This window comes from Hydra vulgaris, chromosome 01, assembly GCF_038396675.1.
Source record: "Hydra vulgaris chromosome 01, alternate assembly HydraT2T_AEP".
Classification (NCBI taxonomy): Eukaryota; Metazoa; Cnidaria; class Hydrozoa; order Anthoathecata; family Hydridae; genus Hydra; species Hydra vulgaris.
The window spans coordinates 52022182-52041213 of NC_088920.1; the positions used below are offsets into that span (position 1 = coordinate 52022182).

The 19032-nt window shown below is 26.6% G+C and overlaps 3 protein-coding genes across 6 annotated transcripts in view; all 3 read right to left on the bottom strand.

Annotated features, from left to right (window-relative positions):
- LOC100205549 (uncharacterized) overlaps positions 1 to 15701 on the bottom strand; it is a 61697-nt gene extending 45996 nt beyond the window's left edge. The window contains exons 1-2 of one of the 4 annotated variants that reach the window (XM_065788552.1): positions 15134 to 15697; positions 7221 to 7346 (exon numbers count right to left, since the gene is read on the bottom strand). In XM_065788552.1, the coding sequence (XP_065644624.1) occupies positions 7221 to 7346; positions 15134 to 15671 (664 nt within the window). In that variant the 5' untranslated portion in view covers positions 15672 to 15697. Of the gene's footprint in view, positions 1 to 7220; positions 7347 to 15133 lie in introns of all 4 variants that reach the window. The other 3 variants (XM_065788554.1, XM_065788553.1, XM_065788555.1) reach the window with 3 other exon arrangements.
- Positions 15702 to 16652: 951 nt separating this feature from the next.
- LOC100208428 (uncharacterized) lies at positions 16653 to 18281 on the bottom strand. Its single transcript, XM_065788556.1, has 2 exons — positions 17651 to 18281; positions 16653 to 17425 (listed from the first exon to the last, which is right to left on the bottom strand). The coding sequence occupies exons 1-2, from the start codon at positions 17853 to 17855 to the stop codon at positions 17082 to 17084; spliced, it is 549 nt and encodes a 182-aa protein (XP_065644628.1). The 5' UTR covers positions 17856 to 18281; the 3' UTR covers positions 16653 to 17081.
- A 114-nt stretch (positions 18282 to 18395) lies between these two features.
- The window catches only part of LOC100211357 (WASH complex subunit 2A), a 105879-nt gene continuing 105242 nt past the window's right edge, over positions 18396 to 19032 (bottom strand). The window contains exon 28 of the mRNA XM_065788550.1: positions 18396 to 18611. Within this exon, the coding sequence (XP_065644622.1) occupies positions 18508 to 18611 (104 nt within the window). The 3' untranslated portion in view covers positions 18396 to 18507. The remainder of the gene's footprint in view (positions 18612 to 19032) is intronic.

Here is a 19032-nt window from a genome sequence, read left to right on the forward strand (position 1 = left end):
AACAAAGTTAATTGTGCACGATTAATATTAATAAAGGATATAATACAATAAAATGTAAAAATAAATTGTATAACTGATAACATTATTTAATAATATAATAATAAAAAAAGTTACAAAATTATTGTACTTCATATTTTTCTTATTTGTTAAACGTCTATACCAATAGACATTTAAATCCTGGCCAGTAACTCCCAGTATATTTGTTAAACGTTTATACCAATAGACATTTAAATCCTGGCCAGTAACTTCCAGTATATTTGTTAAACGTTTGTACCAATAGACATTTAAACCCTGGCCAGTAACTCCCAGTTTATTGAGAAATTAAGTATAATAACTCTCAGTTCACTTTTACACAGTTATATCTACAGTATATAAAGTATACTTTGAACTGAGAGTTTTTATAATGTAACCAAGGAATGAGAGAAAATTTTTTATATAAAAAAATAACATTTAATAATCAAATTGGTAATTAATAAACAAATCTTTTTTATTTCTCTATCTTGTAATTTATTAGTTTTTTTAGACCTTCCAGTGCGTTTTCTAGTTGCATTCTTACCAGTTTCTTTGTGTCGTTGTAATGTCCTTTGGACACAACATCTTGAAATTTTGATTTTTTTTGAAATTTCGACTTGTGAATAACCTTCTTTATGATAAACTGGAATTCTTTCTCTTTCAGCAATGTTTAATTTCTTTCGTTTACCCATTTTTTCACTTTTTTTACAATTTTTAGACAATTTTCGCCAAATTATGAATATCAAAATTCTGTGCTCGTTATTTTTCTTTTTACTACAAAAAAGTATACCACACACAAAGTTTATTATCACTCTAGTAAAGGTATTATTAACACTAGTTCTTTACAGTGGGCTATTTACTGAATAACTGATTATTTTGACAAATCAAAACTGGTACGAGTACAACTAGAAAACGCAAGTTAAAATTGGAAATTATTAATCAAAAATGTGTAATAATATTTAGTTTTTGTAAACATATTAATTAAAGTATAAATTAGACTTGAAAATGTTTGTTTATTCACTTATTTCTAAAAATTCCAAGCCTGCCTCAAACATTTTGTCGGTAGTGTGCATATATATATATATATATATATATATATATATATATATATATATATATATATATATATATATATATATATATATATATTAGCCTCCGCCATTTCCGCAAATTTTTTGATTTTCGAAGGTCGTCATTTGATTTCTGGTGCATTTTGATGAGTACATAGAGAAAATTATAAACATTTTAAGTTGAATTTACAACCTCCTCAAGTCTATTAAGATTTTTAACATTTTCTTCGAACCTCCTTGTTTTAGCGAAAAGTATTGTTTATGCTAGTATTTTACGTAACTTATTCAAAACGACTTAATAAATTAAACTTAAAATATAACATAAAATACTCACTTGGGAAATCTTAAATGCTAAAAATCTTACAATAAAACAGGTTTATTACTAGTTTTACCATATGCATAATTTAGGGTTTTGATAAAATGATAGATCAACAATAGTCTGACAACATTTTTAAACCAAGTCTTTAAAAACATTCTGATACTGAATTTGTTGACTCAGATAAGTTAGATATAGACTTTAAAGAATATAAAAAAAAAACTGACGATTTTGTAACGGTTTCTTTGCCTAAAAATATAATTAAATCAACATCAATTGTTGCAAAAAGATACAATATTTCTTCAACAGCTCAGGTAGCTATAATTGCAAGTATCATAAATGTCTATGTATGATACTTTCAATTATAGCTACCTGACCTATTATACCTAATTGTACCTAGTTATAATTGCAACTATCATTGCCTAATGGAGATTTGAATAAGTTTTCACTATCATAAACAACTTCAAGAAGGCATAACAAAATGGTCTTAACGAAATAAGGAATTAAAATAAAGGAATCTTTTATCTCAAAAACTAAACACTTGTCTCTGAATCTTCACCTGGACACAAAAAAAATTACAGATGTTCTTAATCATGGCAAAAATGTGGAAAGGTTGGCAGTAATTGTAAGCTCACCAGTTCTCAATGAGCCCCAGCTTATTGGAGTAACTGGAATTTCTGATGGGACTGGAACAACCCAGGCTACAGCAATAAAAAAGGTTTTAAATGGAGTCTTTTCAAGCTGCTGGTAGTGTATCCTTTGATACAACTGCAAGTAATACTAGATGGATTAATAGAGCAGTGTCAATTATTGAGAGATGGAGAGGCAAACCACTAATTTGGTTAGCATGTAGACACTATGTTGTTGAACTCCGAGCTAAAGAAATAGAAAAAGTAACAGGGAATGTTACAAACGGACCTACAGACAATACATTTAAAATGTTACACGATAACTGGGATAAAATGTTTGCCAAAGGAATAAATTATAAGACTATGAACAAGTTTTAATGGAAAAGTAACCGTGGAACGTTTATTGAAAATAAGGTGAGATAAAAATATTTTATAGATTTTAAACTGTTAAGACTTATTATTAGGAAAGAAAATGTATAACATTAATAAAGCATATTTTTTATCAACAAACAAATAATTTCTCATAATTAATTGAATGAATATTTTTTCTAGGCTGATAAAGTTTTACAGTTTTGTAGTGAAGCTTTATAAGAAAATGTATTTCCCAGAGGTGACTATAAGTACCTTTGCCAGTTAACAGTTGTATTCTTTGGCGGATTTGTCTCGGAATTTCATTTTAAAAGACCATCATGCAAGGTATCTTACTAAATTAATCTATAACCTTGTACTTTGCCTTCTTAGTCCAGAGCTTAATTTTTATATGGATTTACAAGCAATCAGAGATATGGAAAATTATAAAACTAAAAGACCTGATGTTGCCCAAGCATGCATTGACGTGATGAAACAACACCATTGGAACCACAACCAGATAACATTTATATTCTCCATAGCTGACGAGGAACTAATGCCCAAAGTTAGAGAAAGTGTTACTTAAAAGCTGTTTAACTCTGACTCTAAACAGGATGTTGGCAAGCCAAATTTTCAAGAGCAATACAAAAATTTAAATACTTCTAATCTGTCATCATTTGTAGGAGGCTTGAGTTGGTTGGTTTTTGAGAACCATGGATTTACGAAGAACAATCTTGAATGGTGTCAAATTAGTTGTAAGAAATGGGGGTAATACAGCGCTCACAGAAGTTTTAAGACTCGGTTTATAAACTACTTGTAGTAAATGATCCTGCCAAAAGAGCGCTAAAACTTATTTAAGACTACTCGAAAGTGTGCGTAAATGAAGCGTTGAAGCAAGATATTCTTCTGTCAATAGCAGAGCATAGAGCAAAACATTCAACTAATACCCGAAAAAATTTGATTAACTTTTGAAACAACATTTTAACTAACCATATTGTATAATATTAAAGTGATAAAGTAATTGATTACGTTTTTGAGTCTATATTTGTGATTCGAATGTTTTTAATAAAAAAAAAGCAATAATTGAAAGAAAATAAATGGTTAGATTTTCAAACTATATCTATAAATAAAAATTACTATAGTATATTGATGGAACAATAAAATCTGGTTGTTTCCTGAAAGTTTTGTTTCATTGCAAAAATCGACTAAATAAATGCGCAAACTTTGGTGCATTAGTAGTTTTAAACAAGGAGATTTCAAGAAAAGTCTAAAAACTTCAACGCACTTGAGGAGGTAATAAATAAAACTTTAAATAAAAATTGAATATGATTTTTTCTATGTACTCATTAAAATCAAATAACGACCTTCAATAATCAAAAATTTTGCGGAAATATATATATATATATATATATATATATATATATATATATATATATATATATATATATATATATATATATATACAGGAGATTGTACGGGAGTGTTGGGGGGGGTGAGTGTTATACTCCCCCAAAGAAGGTGATTTTCAAGTTATAGTCGGTTTTTTGAGGAACATAGTCCTTTTATCTTTTTTCTTTTTTTAGGAGCCATTTTGAGCATACATTTTAAGTCGATACATTTTGAGCATACATTTTAAGTCGATACATTTTAAGTCGATACATTTTGAGCATACATTTTAAGTCGATACATTTTAAGGACTTTTGAGATTTTGTGGAGTTTATGTGTCTTAGGAAGTTCAAGATCCAAAATACAAATATAAACCGTAACGTCCACTAAACAAATTCTATGCAAAATTAAACTTTTACTACTTGCCAGATGATTGTGGTAACACACTTTTTGATAGATTGTGATGCCCATATACATTAATTGGATGATATGCACGCTGCTGGAAGACTAGAGGCTGAAATGGCTTCTAGTTTTATTTTTTTGTAAATCAAGCTGAAATTGCGCTCGTTTAGACAAGAAAACTCCTCTCACACACAATGACATCATCAACAAATAAACTGTTATAGAAAAGTGTATTTTCTATTTGAAAATTTATTTTCTTTATTGATCTAAGTTCCTTTTATTGATCCAAGTTAATTTTTTTTTATCTAACCGTTCTGTAGTTTTAAAAAAATGTTTTCTTTAACTTTGAGAAAATCGTTACTGGTCATTTAATATTTTTTTTTAGCATCTTTATGTCGTTTGTTGAGCTGGAGTCGGTATCGAACCTCAGACTTTTGAGTTCTGTGTCAGAACTCTAACCACTGCGCCTCGGCTGCTCAAATAAGTTGCAAGAAGATAATTTATGCCAAATATGATCCTACTAAAATAACGTGTTTATTGTTTAATAATTAATTTTAGGACATCAATTTTGTAACAATCGGTCACACATGATTTGACTCTTAAATTTGAAAATTTGAATTTTAGGAGTTGTACAGATAGAAAGAAAAATTATCAAATAGAAAAAAAAAAGTTGTGTCATGAAATAACTTTCATGATTATCTTACTTTTGTCTTATTATATTTTTAAAAATTATTCCGCTGGAAGATAGTTAGCAAAAATATTTTTTATTACTGAAGTTTTGTATGTACTTATACTGTTTTATTTATCACTTATTAGTTATGTAAATTTTTGTAAAAGGTTTGAAAACATAATGTAACGGGGCTCGGTAATAAGACAAGTCATCTTCTTGCTGGTAATAAGTCTGTCTTCTTCTTGCTCCAGTTATACCTGGTCTTTAAAATTGTCGTTATTTTCTAAGGAGTGGTAGTTGCAGACGTTGTTGAACAGTAAAAATATGATTGAGTTATCATTTTGTTTACGGTGGAAAAACCCCTGCAATTTTTTTTTGAGTATGCAATATTATTTTTGTTTAACTTCATATACATGAAGTAAATTTCGAAATTAACTGAAAAAGAAGAACAGTAATTTTTGGGCGTAAAATGGCAACTGTAACAGGTACCAGAATCACCAAAATATTGAAACACCCTGGCCAACGCATCTAAAGATATACATAATTTTAACAAAATCTTTTTTGCGTACTTGTTCTTGCAAAGTTGTTATCTAATATGAGCGGAACAGATTTTTCTCAATAATTTTTAATAGACTAATATATTGGACCAAAGTAGGGTTAAAAACTATGACCGAATTTTTTTTTTTTTTAAACATTTTATTTTACATTTGTTAGTTCTTTTTTACAATGTGACATTTTTAGGTGTAATTCTAGATGAAAAGATAAATTTGGAAGGACCACGTGAAGATGATTGAAAATAAAATTTCTACAAATATTGGATTACTCTATAAAGCAAAACCAAACTTAGATCAATCATGTTTGAAATACATATATTACTCATTTATTCATTCCTTTCTTAATTATGCAAACATTGGTTGGTGCAGCACCAATAAAACAAAGACAAAAAAACTATTTAACAAATAAAAACATGCAACTAGATTATTATCAAATGCACACCGCCTCTCACATTCAAAACCGTTGTTTAACAATCTAGAAATATTAAATTTGTACCAAATAAATATACATCATTTTCTTTCATCATTTTTCTATTTCATTTTTTTTTTCATTTTTTCATTTTTATGTATAAAACTAATAATAATACAATACCAATTATCTTCAAACCATTACTTAATAAAATTCAACACAAATACGAGACTAAATATTCAAGTAACAACTTTGTTCAACCCAAAACTATATAAAAGTCCACCAAGTTCTCAATAACTTTTAGTGAACCTAATGTATGGAATAAGATAATTAGTAATGATATTAAAACACTTACAACTCTTGAACAGTTTAAACAAAAACTATAACTGTTACTTTTAAATAATGAACAAACAGAGAATTATTTTTAAAACTATCTATAAAAATATTATCTTTATTTGTCTGGAAAGGTCTAAATTCTTCATAATAAAATAATATATACATACACATATCACTTTGTAGTATAAGTAATAAAGTTTAATAAAGATTCCCATAATATAAATATTATTATCAAATTTTGATAATAAGGGAGAGTAAAAGATTTTTCAGCTAAATTTTGAAAAGATGCAAAGAAGTAGGTAGATCAAATTTAAAATTAGGCAGAACAATTTTATTTCAAAAATGGGCTGCACGTAATTAATGTAAAATTGTTTAAAATTTGTTTGACAAATGGGTTCATAAAGAAAGGTTGGTATTTCTCAGAGAGCATTTATTGGTAGGTTTTAATGTAAATAGATCATTAAAATGGGCAGAAAAAGAATATTTTTACATATATATATAGGAAGCAAAAAACATTAAAAATATTGAGTTCGTAAATATTAAGTTTTCTCTTTTCAGAAAAACGTTGTTTAGAGTGAGAAAAACGATCAGCAAAATTAATTACACGAGCATGTTTCTGGCTTTTGTGACTTTGTTGACCTTTTTAAGAACTGAATTCATTTTTTAAAAAAATCTTTCCAACAAAAACTTTTCAACAAAACAACGAATTCATACTAAAATTTATCTTTACACCATTTTTAGTTTTTAGATATGCTGACTCGCGTCTTAAAAACCCTTTATTCGAGAAAAACAGGTTTTAAAAATGCTTACAAAAAAAACCTTCAAAATAGTGTAGATAAATATGCAATTATTCATATAATTTAAAAGGTAAATATTACTATCCAGTTTGATATTCCCTCTTTTTCAAGGGATTTCTCATATCCATTCTTCTTTTTTCCACAAATTACTTGTCTGCGTTTCTTTGCGCGTTCTGTATTTTTATATTTGGCTAAGTATAATCGATTTTGATTCATTTTTACATCCTTTTAACAAATACTTTTCAGGTCTCAAATTCGTTTTTACTAAAACTAAAACACTAGATTGTTTACCTATTTTAAAAGGTACAACTGCATCAAAAGCGCCAAATTGAAGTTGTGTAATCGAGACATTTGGTATACGCTCCCATATGTTAAAAGATTCATTTTTATTTTTGGTAAGATCATGAAGACATTTATCTAAAAGAATGTCACTACATAATTCATCATAAATTGGCTTATGAAAAAATATGAATTTGAAACTATTTTTTTAGTAAAGATAAAATATAGTGCCTTTGCTATGGCGGTTGTTAAAGAAGCTAAAAATACCAGGGTTCAATAAAATTTAGTTTAATAAAGATGTATAGCAAAGTTTCAAAAATGGTTATGAGGTTGTGAGTCTCTGATAAATTTTGCACAAAACAAGAAAATAATAATTTTTTCAAAAAATTTTTCTCTGGAGTTTTCCACCTTAAATAAGAGTTGTTAATATTTCAAAACTACGTCATTAAAAAAGAAACCACAACCACAACCACAACAACAACAACAACAACAACAAAAGTATTGTTACTCTACATTACACTGAATAAAAATCTTTGAAACAATTATGTGTGGCATAAACGTAGCTTAACCTCCACTTTTTGATTTTGGAAATTCTTATCTTTGTTACCGCACACTGACTACAAAAGCAAAACAATAGGCAATTTGACTTTACGTCAAAATAACGTTTGACTTGAATATATACTTTTTTGTTTACATCTAAAAACCATTTTAAGTTCACCATAACTTTAAGATTTTATTCTAATTTTATAATCAATATACTGTTATACTAATGAAATTATAGAAATGTAACTTAAACATTTTATTTTCACTTGTAAAACTCTGAAAGTTTTTCATAAATTAAAGAACTTTTGAAATAATCAAACTTGATTCTTTTCTAGAATCAAGTTTGATTATTTCATTAATATGAAAAATGAGCGATCGTTAAAAACACTTGTTGCTTTTATAGTTCTTTTATAAACTTTGTTTTATATAAACTTGATTTCTATAACTCCTAAGTTACTTGTTTTTAACTTGATTTCTATAACTCCTAAGTTACTTTTGGATTGCCTATGGATAATTTTATCGTGATCCCTCTTATCGCATGCGAATTTTTTTGTATTGATCAAAAAATTGGCAGAAAAGCAAAAACAAAATGGCGTATATTTTATAATGTACAAAATAAGACCAAACCATTTTTTTAGAATTTTAAGAACCAAATATAAATCAATCATTTCATTTACTCCCAACAGGCACAAAACGTTCGTTTGATGTCTTAAGGATATACGGACTTGTGACGTTTATAAGACATTGTGTAGACGTTTTACAAATGTCTGTACCCGCTGGGCTACTTTAATACCAATCAATAATTTTTTCATTTTTTCCCCTCTTGTCATAAAGATTAGCTTATTCATTTATTTTCTGCCAATCCTTGTGTATTTTGCTCCTATGTATGTAATCATGGGTAAAAAATTGTCATTCTTTATGGGTAATATATGCCTATGGAGAATATATAGTGAAAGGAATATAAGGGTTTTTTTTTTTTTTAATGTTCATAAAAATGACGCTAAACATTTAGACGGCGACGGCAGACGGCGCTGAACTATAACAATCAATTTCAATTTATTTATGAGATGGCAACATATTTTAAATTGTTTACGGGATGGAAATAGCCTGTCAGTTCTTATTTGCACTTTTTTTTTCTTTTTTTTTTAAATCAAACGTTTAGGATATTTATACGCTGTAGTAGTTACCTGCAACAGCTCCTTGTTGCAGAATAACTGAATTTGAGTTATTCTGTTTATTATTATTTGTGTTATTTGGTAAAATAATTGTCTACACATAATACGTGGTTTTATTTTATGCCGATAAATAAAGAACTTTAAACAAATAAAACAAAAAAACGGATATCAAATACGTTTGCTTATATATCCGGCCAAATATATTAAAATATCTGCAACAATATAATTTCCTTGCAAAAAAAATCTATTGTATACAGCGTTATGAAAGAAAACATAAAAGATTATTTTTTATAGACAAGTTTTTAGCTATTTTGGGAATCCCTTTTTAAGGTCACACCTACCCCATCAAAAAATATGTGTCCGCTTGCGTCAATTTATTTAATTGTTTATTTCTTTCCAATATACAAAAAACTTTTGTGGATGCCCGCGTACAAAGTTTAGGGTGGGTGGGTTTTAAGACAGAAGAACTAGATAAAGCATCTAGTTCTTGTCTTAAAACATTTAAATATAAACACCATTCAAAATAATACTGAATAATTAAATAAACATTCATTTTAAGGTTGATTATTTTTTAGAGAGGAAGATTTAAAGAATCGCTAATCTGAAACTTTTTAATTATAAATTGCTCATAGAAAGAAACTAGGAAAAACAAACCACAAGCGATAAAAAAACTTTTAGAAGTTGTAAGTAATTATTATAGTGAAATCGTTTCTACAAAAATTTCAAATCTATAGCAAAAAACATTTTTTTTCAATTAAAAGTTTTTCATTGACAACGCAAATGAGATGATTTTGAGGAAACAGATATTGAACAGGCGGCTTGTAAATTACATATCTTAATACACATCTAATAATAACATCTTACAATACATAACTTACAATAAGCTGATGATAAGAGATTGGGCTATAAAAATAAAAAATTTGTAACCCCCTTATAACTTTTATTAGAAATTTGTAACCCCCTTTTAATTTTTAAGCACTGAAATATTATTAGAAAATTAAAATGTGTTGATAAAATTATACTTTAGAACAGTAGTAGTATAAAACACTTATTGCACCCACATTTGGAGTGCAATAAAGACTTATTGCACCCACATTTGGAGTGCAATAAACATTTATTGCACCCACATTTGGAGTGCAATAAGTGTTTTATACTACTACAAACTACGAATGCAAGTTTGGGGATTTTTGTTGTCGTCAGGCTCCTGATCAGTGCAACTTTTTGCAAAACATTTTATTTAATGGAAGTACAAATATACCCAAGTTTAAAAATTGCTTTATGTCTGAGAGTTACCTATCTCAAACACCAAAACATTTTGTTGCAATTTCTGTAATACTTGTTATTAAAAAAAACATTCATGATTCAATCTACTCACACAAATGTGATTATATCTAAATTTTTCATTTATTTATTTAGAAAATTTAAGATTAAATTCAAATGTGACAATTAAAATGTTGATATATAAATTTAATTAATTTTGACACTCTTTTGATAATCGCCAGTTACGTTTTCTATATTTTCAAAATTCTTTAACTAAGATATAACTTCTTTTTAATGTTTTTTTTTAAAATTATTTAATTTATATTTATAATAAATATTTTGTTTTTTTTTTACTTTTAGTTTTTTGTTTTCTTTGGTATCGCTTTTTATTTCAGCTTTTCAAGTTTTATTAAAGTTTGTTTTGTTAATTCTTTCACTTTTTTTTTTTTAATTTGCAACAAAATAAATAGGACTTCCTGAAAAAATTAAAAAATGATTGTTTGAACAGCAAAGCTTATAAAAAAATATTAAAAAAAAAAAAAAGATGAACGCTTGAATGAAGACTTTAGAAGATATAATACCTTTGTTTAAAACTTTTAATACGTTACGAAGCAGGAAATAACACACGCTTGAAAAACTCAAAATATGTGTTACATTATATAATGGATTAAAAACAAACTGCCAACTATAATTTGTGTTTTTTGCCGCAAATTAATGCAAGTTTGATTTTTTAAAGTAGAATATTGTAATTTACTCGGTATTGAATAGCTTTTTTCACAAAAGTAGTAATGCATTTTTGTTAAAAAGATTTTTTTTGATGAATTTCGGGAAGCGATTTTCTAAAATTAGCTGAAGAACTAATAGATTTTTTAAAATTTTGAAAAAATAAAGTTTAATTTAAAATAAAGTTTTTAATTATTTTTTAAAATTATTCTCTACTTATTAAAATTTTTAATTTTATATTTAATGCCTAAAGTTTTAACATAAATATATTTTTTAGTAATAATGACAATTTTTATCTAACAAAACTTATGAAGTGCAACCCTGGAAGTAGTATACAATCGTTGGTTGTATTAGAATTATTTAGAATTATTAGAAAAATAATTCAAAAAGAATAAAATCATATTATCCAAAACTGTAAAATTTCTAAAATTTTTGAAGCATTAACAGAAGTTTTTAAGTAGAAGTAAAAAAATTAAATTTTAAATTTACTTTGCAGTAGTTCGCTAATTGGATCATATTTATATTTCATATATATTTATTAATATTATTTATATATTATAATTTCATACTCATATTTATTGCGTCATAACCTTATAAACTTATAAAAAAAACCATTAATTCTTATTTAAACTACCATTTGTTCTTAATTATATTATAGTAAACAAGCAAACGAAATTTGAAAAAATATAAAACCATTTTAAGCAATATTTTAACCGAAACTAATATAAAGCGAATGTTTACCCTTAAGTTCACAATGTTGTTGATCTTAACGTAACAATCTTTTAAAATAATGTTATGATTTACACCTTCTCCGATATCTTTTTTCAACAATAAACAAGGGAGCAAAAATAACAAAATAATATAATAATAACATTTTAATAAAAACAACAACGGTAGTAGTAGTAATAATAATAATAATAATAATAATAATAATAATAATAATAATAATAATAATAATAATAATAATAATAATAATAATAATAATAATAATAACAACAACAACAACAACAATAATAATATATCTTTAATAATACTTGATAATATAACGGCCAACCAATTTTCATAATTACAAAAAAAATCTAAGAAATCTGATCGTGACTTCAAAGCTTAGTTATTAGTCAAAGCGAAGTTATTCAAAACGTAAAAGAAAAAAACAAATTTGTAAAACTTGATGACGTAATTATCAAATTTATATCAAAAATAACTCTTTACAAATGATTTATTTAAAATACTAAATGATGAATTTAAAATAAATGACTTATAAGGAATCGACTTGTTGAAAAAATGTTATATTGTTTTATAAATCTAACTAAATTCTCTCTTTTTTTTTATCATGTATGTTTATTATTTAATTTATTAATCAACAGAAGATTTAAAGGAAAAACAATTCATGACATCTTAGGAGTAATTTTTGATGAATGGTTGTTATTTATTTATACAAAATAAAAATATTTCAGAAAAAAATACACTTATATCAATAAGTGTTCTATATGTATATGTATATGTATATGTATATGTATATGTATATATATATATATATATATATATATATATATATATATATATATATATATATATATATATATATATATATATATTTTATTATATATATATATATATATATATATATATATATATATATATATATATATATATATATATATATATATATATATATGTGTGTGTGTGTATATATAAATAAATATATATACATATATATTTATTGCGGTAGTGGTGTAGTGGTAGTGCGCTCGCTTCATAAGCGAGAGGTTCCGAGTTCGATCCCCACCACGTCCCTGGTAGTACCGCGCTCAACTTGTTTCTCCGCGCAGCGGCCTTGTTCGTCAAGGTTCGTGTTTCGGAGTTATAGAGTTGAAAGAGGGTTATAGCCTCCTCATCTGTAGTGGCCTTCTGGGCCTTGGGGAGGGGAAATAACAAAAAAAAAAAGTATATATATATATATACATATATATATATATATATATATATATATATATATATATATATATATATATATATATATATATAGAGAGAGAGAGAGAGAGAGAGAGAGAGAGAGAGAGAAGTTAATAAAATATACGATCAAATGCTAGATTGAAGTTTTAAGTTCAGTGTAATGAGAGTAAAATTTCAAAAAAGATTTATATTGTATAAGTTAAAAATGAGGTTCTGTTTATTCGTAGCTCTCTTTAACTTATTGTACATTCTACGAGAAACTAGTGGTGAGCAGAGTAAGGTTCTATCTGTTCTTTTCTAACTTATAGAATAAAAATCAAACTTTAAGATAAAAAAGGAGGCTTATTTCAACTTATACAGTAGTATGTTTATATGTATGTATGCTTCATTATAACTTTGGGTGGCTCATTTCAACTTATTTTAACTGTAGGGGGCTTATTTAAACTTATACTGTAGTATGCTTATATGTGGTATGCTTCATTATAATTTTCAGGATTCATATTTAACATCTATATAAGAAAACTCCACTTTTAAAGTTGATAAACATTAAAAAAAGTAACTTTTGTAATTCAGAATTAAAAAAAAGTGAATCAACCATTATTTATATGAAAACGAACGCGGATGAGTAATTGAATGAATAAATCAATAAATAAATTAAATGAACATCGCTTAACAATAACAAGTGCAATTTTGGTTTTCAAAGTTGAAAAATACATATGCTTTATGCATATGTGTTTTTACAATGATTAGTAAAAACACATATAAATAGCAAATAATTACAAAGGTATACTTTATTGAAAAATATAAGTATATCTTATTAAGGTTTTATTTAATAAAGACCTTCGTATCTTAAAAAGGCGTTTAAATAATAAAAGTCTCTGGGTTTAATGATATTAATACTCTTTGTTTTTATAAGAAATTGAAAAGTATGTATTATCTTCAATGTTTTTATTTTTCCAAGACTTTTAACTAACAACATTTAATCAGTATCCCATTTCATAAAAATGAAACTTTACGCTCGTTATTTTTACTGTGTTTTTGTTTACAGTGTAAATAAGGGATTTTATTTTGATTATATAGCAAATAATATATATCAATATTTATGTACCTGTTAATCATTAGTTGGCCTCCGCAATAATGCTTCAAAGTTTTATAACATAACAAGGTAAACAGCAATTAATATTAAAAAATATTGTACAGAAGTAGTTTGAACTATTAGCTTATTTCTGAGCTCTTGTAGGTTCGACTTTATTATTTTAAATCAACTCGAGTTTTTGTTCAAGTTTTTTATTTTAAATCAACTGTACATACTTTTTGCATAGTTTAACATGTTTACAAACTACATTACAGAAAACATGTAAGTCTTGTGAGGCTAATCAATTAAACAGCTAGAATTTTTTATAATGTTTGTATATGTACTGTGACAAACAAATAACTTGTTGCACATTATAATTTTTTTCTGAGGGTTGCACTCAAATAAAGAATATGGGCAAAAGTAATGAATCTTTGGTTTATAAAAAATGTAATTTCAATGAGTTTTAATTGGTTATCTTAAATATGATTTCGCAGAAAGTTATTAAAATTTTATCGAAAAAAAGTTATACGGCTAGAAATACTTGTATTGTTTACATATGTAAAGTGACAAATAACTTGTCACAAATCACGACTTTGTTTTTAAGTTTACACTAGAATAAGGAGTATGGGTAAAAGTAATACTGAGTAACTATGAATCGTAAAATTGAAAAGTAATACACAATTGCAGTGCTGTGGGTGTGCAGTTTGCTAGTGGTTTGGAGGCACTTCCTCCCCCCCCCCTTCCCAAATAAAAAATAATAAAAAACTATCATTAGGACAAGAATTACTTTAAAAGGATAAACTTCCAAAATAGCCCTCTTAACTAGCTCCCCCTGCTCCCCTCCCAATTAGGGGTGTAGAGCAGTCTAGCCACAGCTCTGCACATAGGAGTCATGAGTCGTAAAATATAATAGTAATACAAATACGAGTCGTAAAATATAAAAGCAATACACATATGAGCCTATTTTTTTTTTCTTAGCTAATGATTATGATTTGTTTTCTTTCTTATGATACCACAAATAATTTAATTTGTAATTATATTTTATACTTTTTTTTTTGTTGTTGTAGTTTTACTATTATTTATAATCATTTTTAATCTTTGTGTTCGTTATGTAAACTAAATTTCAAATTGTAAATAATAAAATAGAGCTTAATAAAGAAATACATAAAAAACATTTATAACAATTTAATTACCTCTTTTGAACCAATAACGAGGTGGATCATAAGCCCCCTCGCAGTAACTAAACTCAAGTAATATCTCTAATTTGTAAATCCCATTTTCGTGTAATGTAAAAACTCCTTGATAAGTCCCATTTAAAAAATCCATTATAGGTACAAGAAAAAAGACAGGTTCCACCACTCTAACCCACCAAAAATCACCTCCATTTTTTCGAGTTCGTCCTAAATTATCAACTGTGTGAATAGTGAGAACGACAAAGCCCGGCTTCACGTCTAGTTTGAAAGTAGACAAACTTAAATTTGTTAGAAGATCGGGATAAAAAATTCTATTTTCCCAAAGCGTCGTGTTACCGCAAGCCAGAGTAAGCTCACTATAGCTCGGCTGGCGACATTGCGGTAGAATATAGTTATTTATAACTTTTACAATTTGAAATCGATTGCCAGCAGGCATAATATATTTATATAACGCAATGTAAGCGACAAACAGTGTTAAAAATAAAAAAAATTGCAAACTATATAAAAAAAATAAAGTCCTCTTAGCATTGGTTGTCATATTAGACACGTAGTCTTTAGAAAGAATTTGCTTTCAATTTAAAATATCTGTCGCTAAGTTTCCTATGCACTAACACGAAGAATTTTTATTTAAAGATTGATCAAAAAAGCCGGGGTGAACCAGGTCAAATAGATAGCACAAGTTAGAATTAAACAATTAAATGAACATGTTCGAAAAATAGAATTTTTGTTTGATGTTCTTTTATTTCACTGTTTGTGAAATAAGGTTTGCAGTCTTAATTTCATATTATGGTTCGCTTTAATATTGTAAGTACCTAAAGAATACCTTATGAATATCAAATCACGTTTTCTTCGTTATGACAATTATTTAGTCTATAAAACAAGCGGAAACGTTTTATTTTGGTACTTGTTTTTAAACACATATACAGAAGACAAGTAAAAATTTTCATGAGAAATTTTTGAAGAGAAGTTCATGTAACTGACTTCTAAAATTATGCTTATGAAAAAAAGTTAAGTAATCAGTCTTTTAATTTTGTTCTTTATACAGCTGCACTTTTATATTACTCATTTACCTACGAAGCCAGCAAATATTCGAACACGAATTAACTTTGAGACAATTATAGGTATTCAACAGTAAAAGTAATTTTTTTAATATAAAAAGTTTCATTGGGCATAAGTATATATTGATTTAACATCTTAGTTCATATACAACGAATCAAATAAAGGAATACAAATAAAAAAGAACCTTTTTTTTTTTTTTTTTTTTTTTTAACACAAGCGCTTTGTTAAAAAAAAAATAAAAAAAAATAAAAGATAAGTCGCGCATTTATAAAGTTAAGGATAAACTTTTGTTTGAAGACAGAAAGCATTCTGTACCATAATCCGTTTGTAAAAGTGCTTTCAGCTAAATAATACTTTCATTCATCAAATACGTTTAAAAAACGTCTTGAATCTAATAACTTGTACACGCAAACACTCGAAAATTTTTTATTTGCATTTACATAAAGAAAATATACAAACCTAGCAAGCTAAAATATACATTAATTTTGAATATAATTAATTTTAATATAAAAAGTGTTTTCACAGTTATTAACAATGGTACTTTAGATACATTTTTATATATCAAGACTAGCGTTAATTTGAAGGCAATAGCGCGATGCAAGAAATACCCTGACTGTTGAACGCGCACACCAAACCATGAAGATCAAATAACCATGCAGAATTTCATAATACACATTCGAAGCGTAACACCCGATAAAAAGATTTTTAGTTCTGCGGGATTATTGAGACCATTCATGTTATGACAAGTTTCTTGTGTCATTAAGAGAGACTGTCAACTACCAATTTCTCAGATGGCTTTCAATTGTCTATAAGCTAAAATTCCACTCTAAAACGGTCAAAAAAGACGTGTCTTCTACAAAATATTTTTTGTTCGAGAAGTAGAGTCACATTAAACGCAGGTAATATCCAGAGATGGTATTGCTTGCAAAGTAGGCTTATAATTAGTTGAAACAGGAAATGAAGTCTGTGTCGTTAAATTCTCTAACTTTCTTTTTCGTTGATTGTTTTTATCTACGATGACTTTATCACCTGATTTATCTATAGACTTTTTTTTATTACTTGATTGCGTAACAAGAAGTAACGATAAAGATGGATTGAACTTGATAGAGAGGATAATGGCTGCCTGTATTGACAAAACCCGCTGTTGTTTTTTTAAACCGTCAAACATATCCCAGTATATACTATGCTCCCAAAGATGCTTTTTGACACATACCTTGCTTTTATAGTGTTTACCTAAAAAATTGTAAAAATATAGCGCGTGATAAAATATGGTCATCACCTAGTTGTTAAAATTTTCAAATTCAAAGTTATGAAATAAATTATATAGAAATGGAAAGCAAGGTATATGTAAAAGACAAACCACATAAACTGGTAAGAGTGTAGAAAAATCACTGAAAAAACAAAATTTTATAAAAAGAAACTAAAATTTATTAAAACTCGCTGTAAACTATTTCTTACCACAGATAACACAAGCAACTTCTTCAGTTTCTTTTAGATCATAATCTTGGAAAAGTTCTTTTACACCATCTAATTCTAAATTTCTTATTGTACTATCCAAAACATGACTATTTTCAGCAGAACATTGCGATTCGTCGCGCATTTTTTTGGTAAGAGGAATTCCATGAAAAAGTTCAGTTTCTACATTTAATTCCGTAACTAACATCTTTAAGATCGACACTAAGAAACGTATTAAAACTAAGAAAAACTACCAGCTTTAAAAAAAACACAAGCGACTTCGAGAAAAATATCGAGATCAAAAAAAAAAAAAAATTCTGCAGCACGAGGAGATTTTTTTTTTAACGTTAAAAACAAAAACAACAATGGACATAAATATACATGATTGGATAGTTTTTGCAGCTGCGTTTGAATAAAATTCTATGATTGGTTTAAAATACTACGACTTTAGTGGTAGTATGAAAACAATGAATGAATTTTTTTACCCAATCAAATTGAGAGCATAGATACTTTGGCGCGGAATATTAAAGATTTTTAAAAAATTTTTTGCAACAAACTTTTAGAATTCTGAAGTAAATTTAAATAATTTTTTTTCTAACTTCAAAATTTAATTATTTAAAAAAAAATTGGCCTTGTTTCGGCTGATAAACATTAAGCATATTTAATGTAATCAAAATTAAAAAACGTATCAAATAACTAAATTACTTTTTTTTTTTAAGCTGTAAAAACAGCAAAAACGAAGACGATATTTATATAAACAAAAAGATATTTTATATTTTAAACAAAAACTGAAAAAAAGTATAAAAATAAAAAAATTAAATATATTAAATCATTATATAACAAATACTCCGTAAAAAAAATTATTTGCTTAGTGGATCGTCAAAAATAGAAACCGGCTCAGTTTTTTTAATAGGTTTCGAAATTTTCTTCGCTGATTTGGTTTTCGGTTGAGTAGAAAATATATCTAAGATGAAAAATCAAGTTATATGAATGCGAAAAAAAAGGAAAAAAAAAAAAAAAAACTAGTAAATTTATTACTCATAAATTTTTTTACAAAAAGTTGTAGAATTTTATTAATAACAAAAATGTAATTAAGTTATAGTCTAATATAGTTATAATCTAGTCATTGCTAGATTATTTCTAGATAACCCAAGGAATACAGTTTTATGAAATAATTAAAAAACGAAAAAAGTAAATAAGTATTCTTGTTATTTTTGTCCAACATTTTGGGTAACGTCGGAGTTTATTAAAACTGTTTGTTATAGAAGCAAAAAAAAAATAAAAAAAAATAGCAATTATGCTTATAATTAATATTTATCGAAATTTCCATGCCAAAAGTGATGAAGCGAACTCTGCGGTGTAAAATTTGTAATAAACTGTTTAAA

Bases quoted from the DNA above. Each gene is read 5' to 3' on its own strand.
- LOC100208428 (XM_065788556.1), bottom strand. From the start codon at position 17,855: ATGTTAGTTACGGAATTAAATGTAGAAACTGAACTTTTTCATGGAATT. The intron at 17,426-17,650 runs GTAAGAAATAGT...ACAATTTTTTAG, and splicing joins AGTTGCTTGTGTTATCTGTG to GTAAACACTATAAAAGCAAG.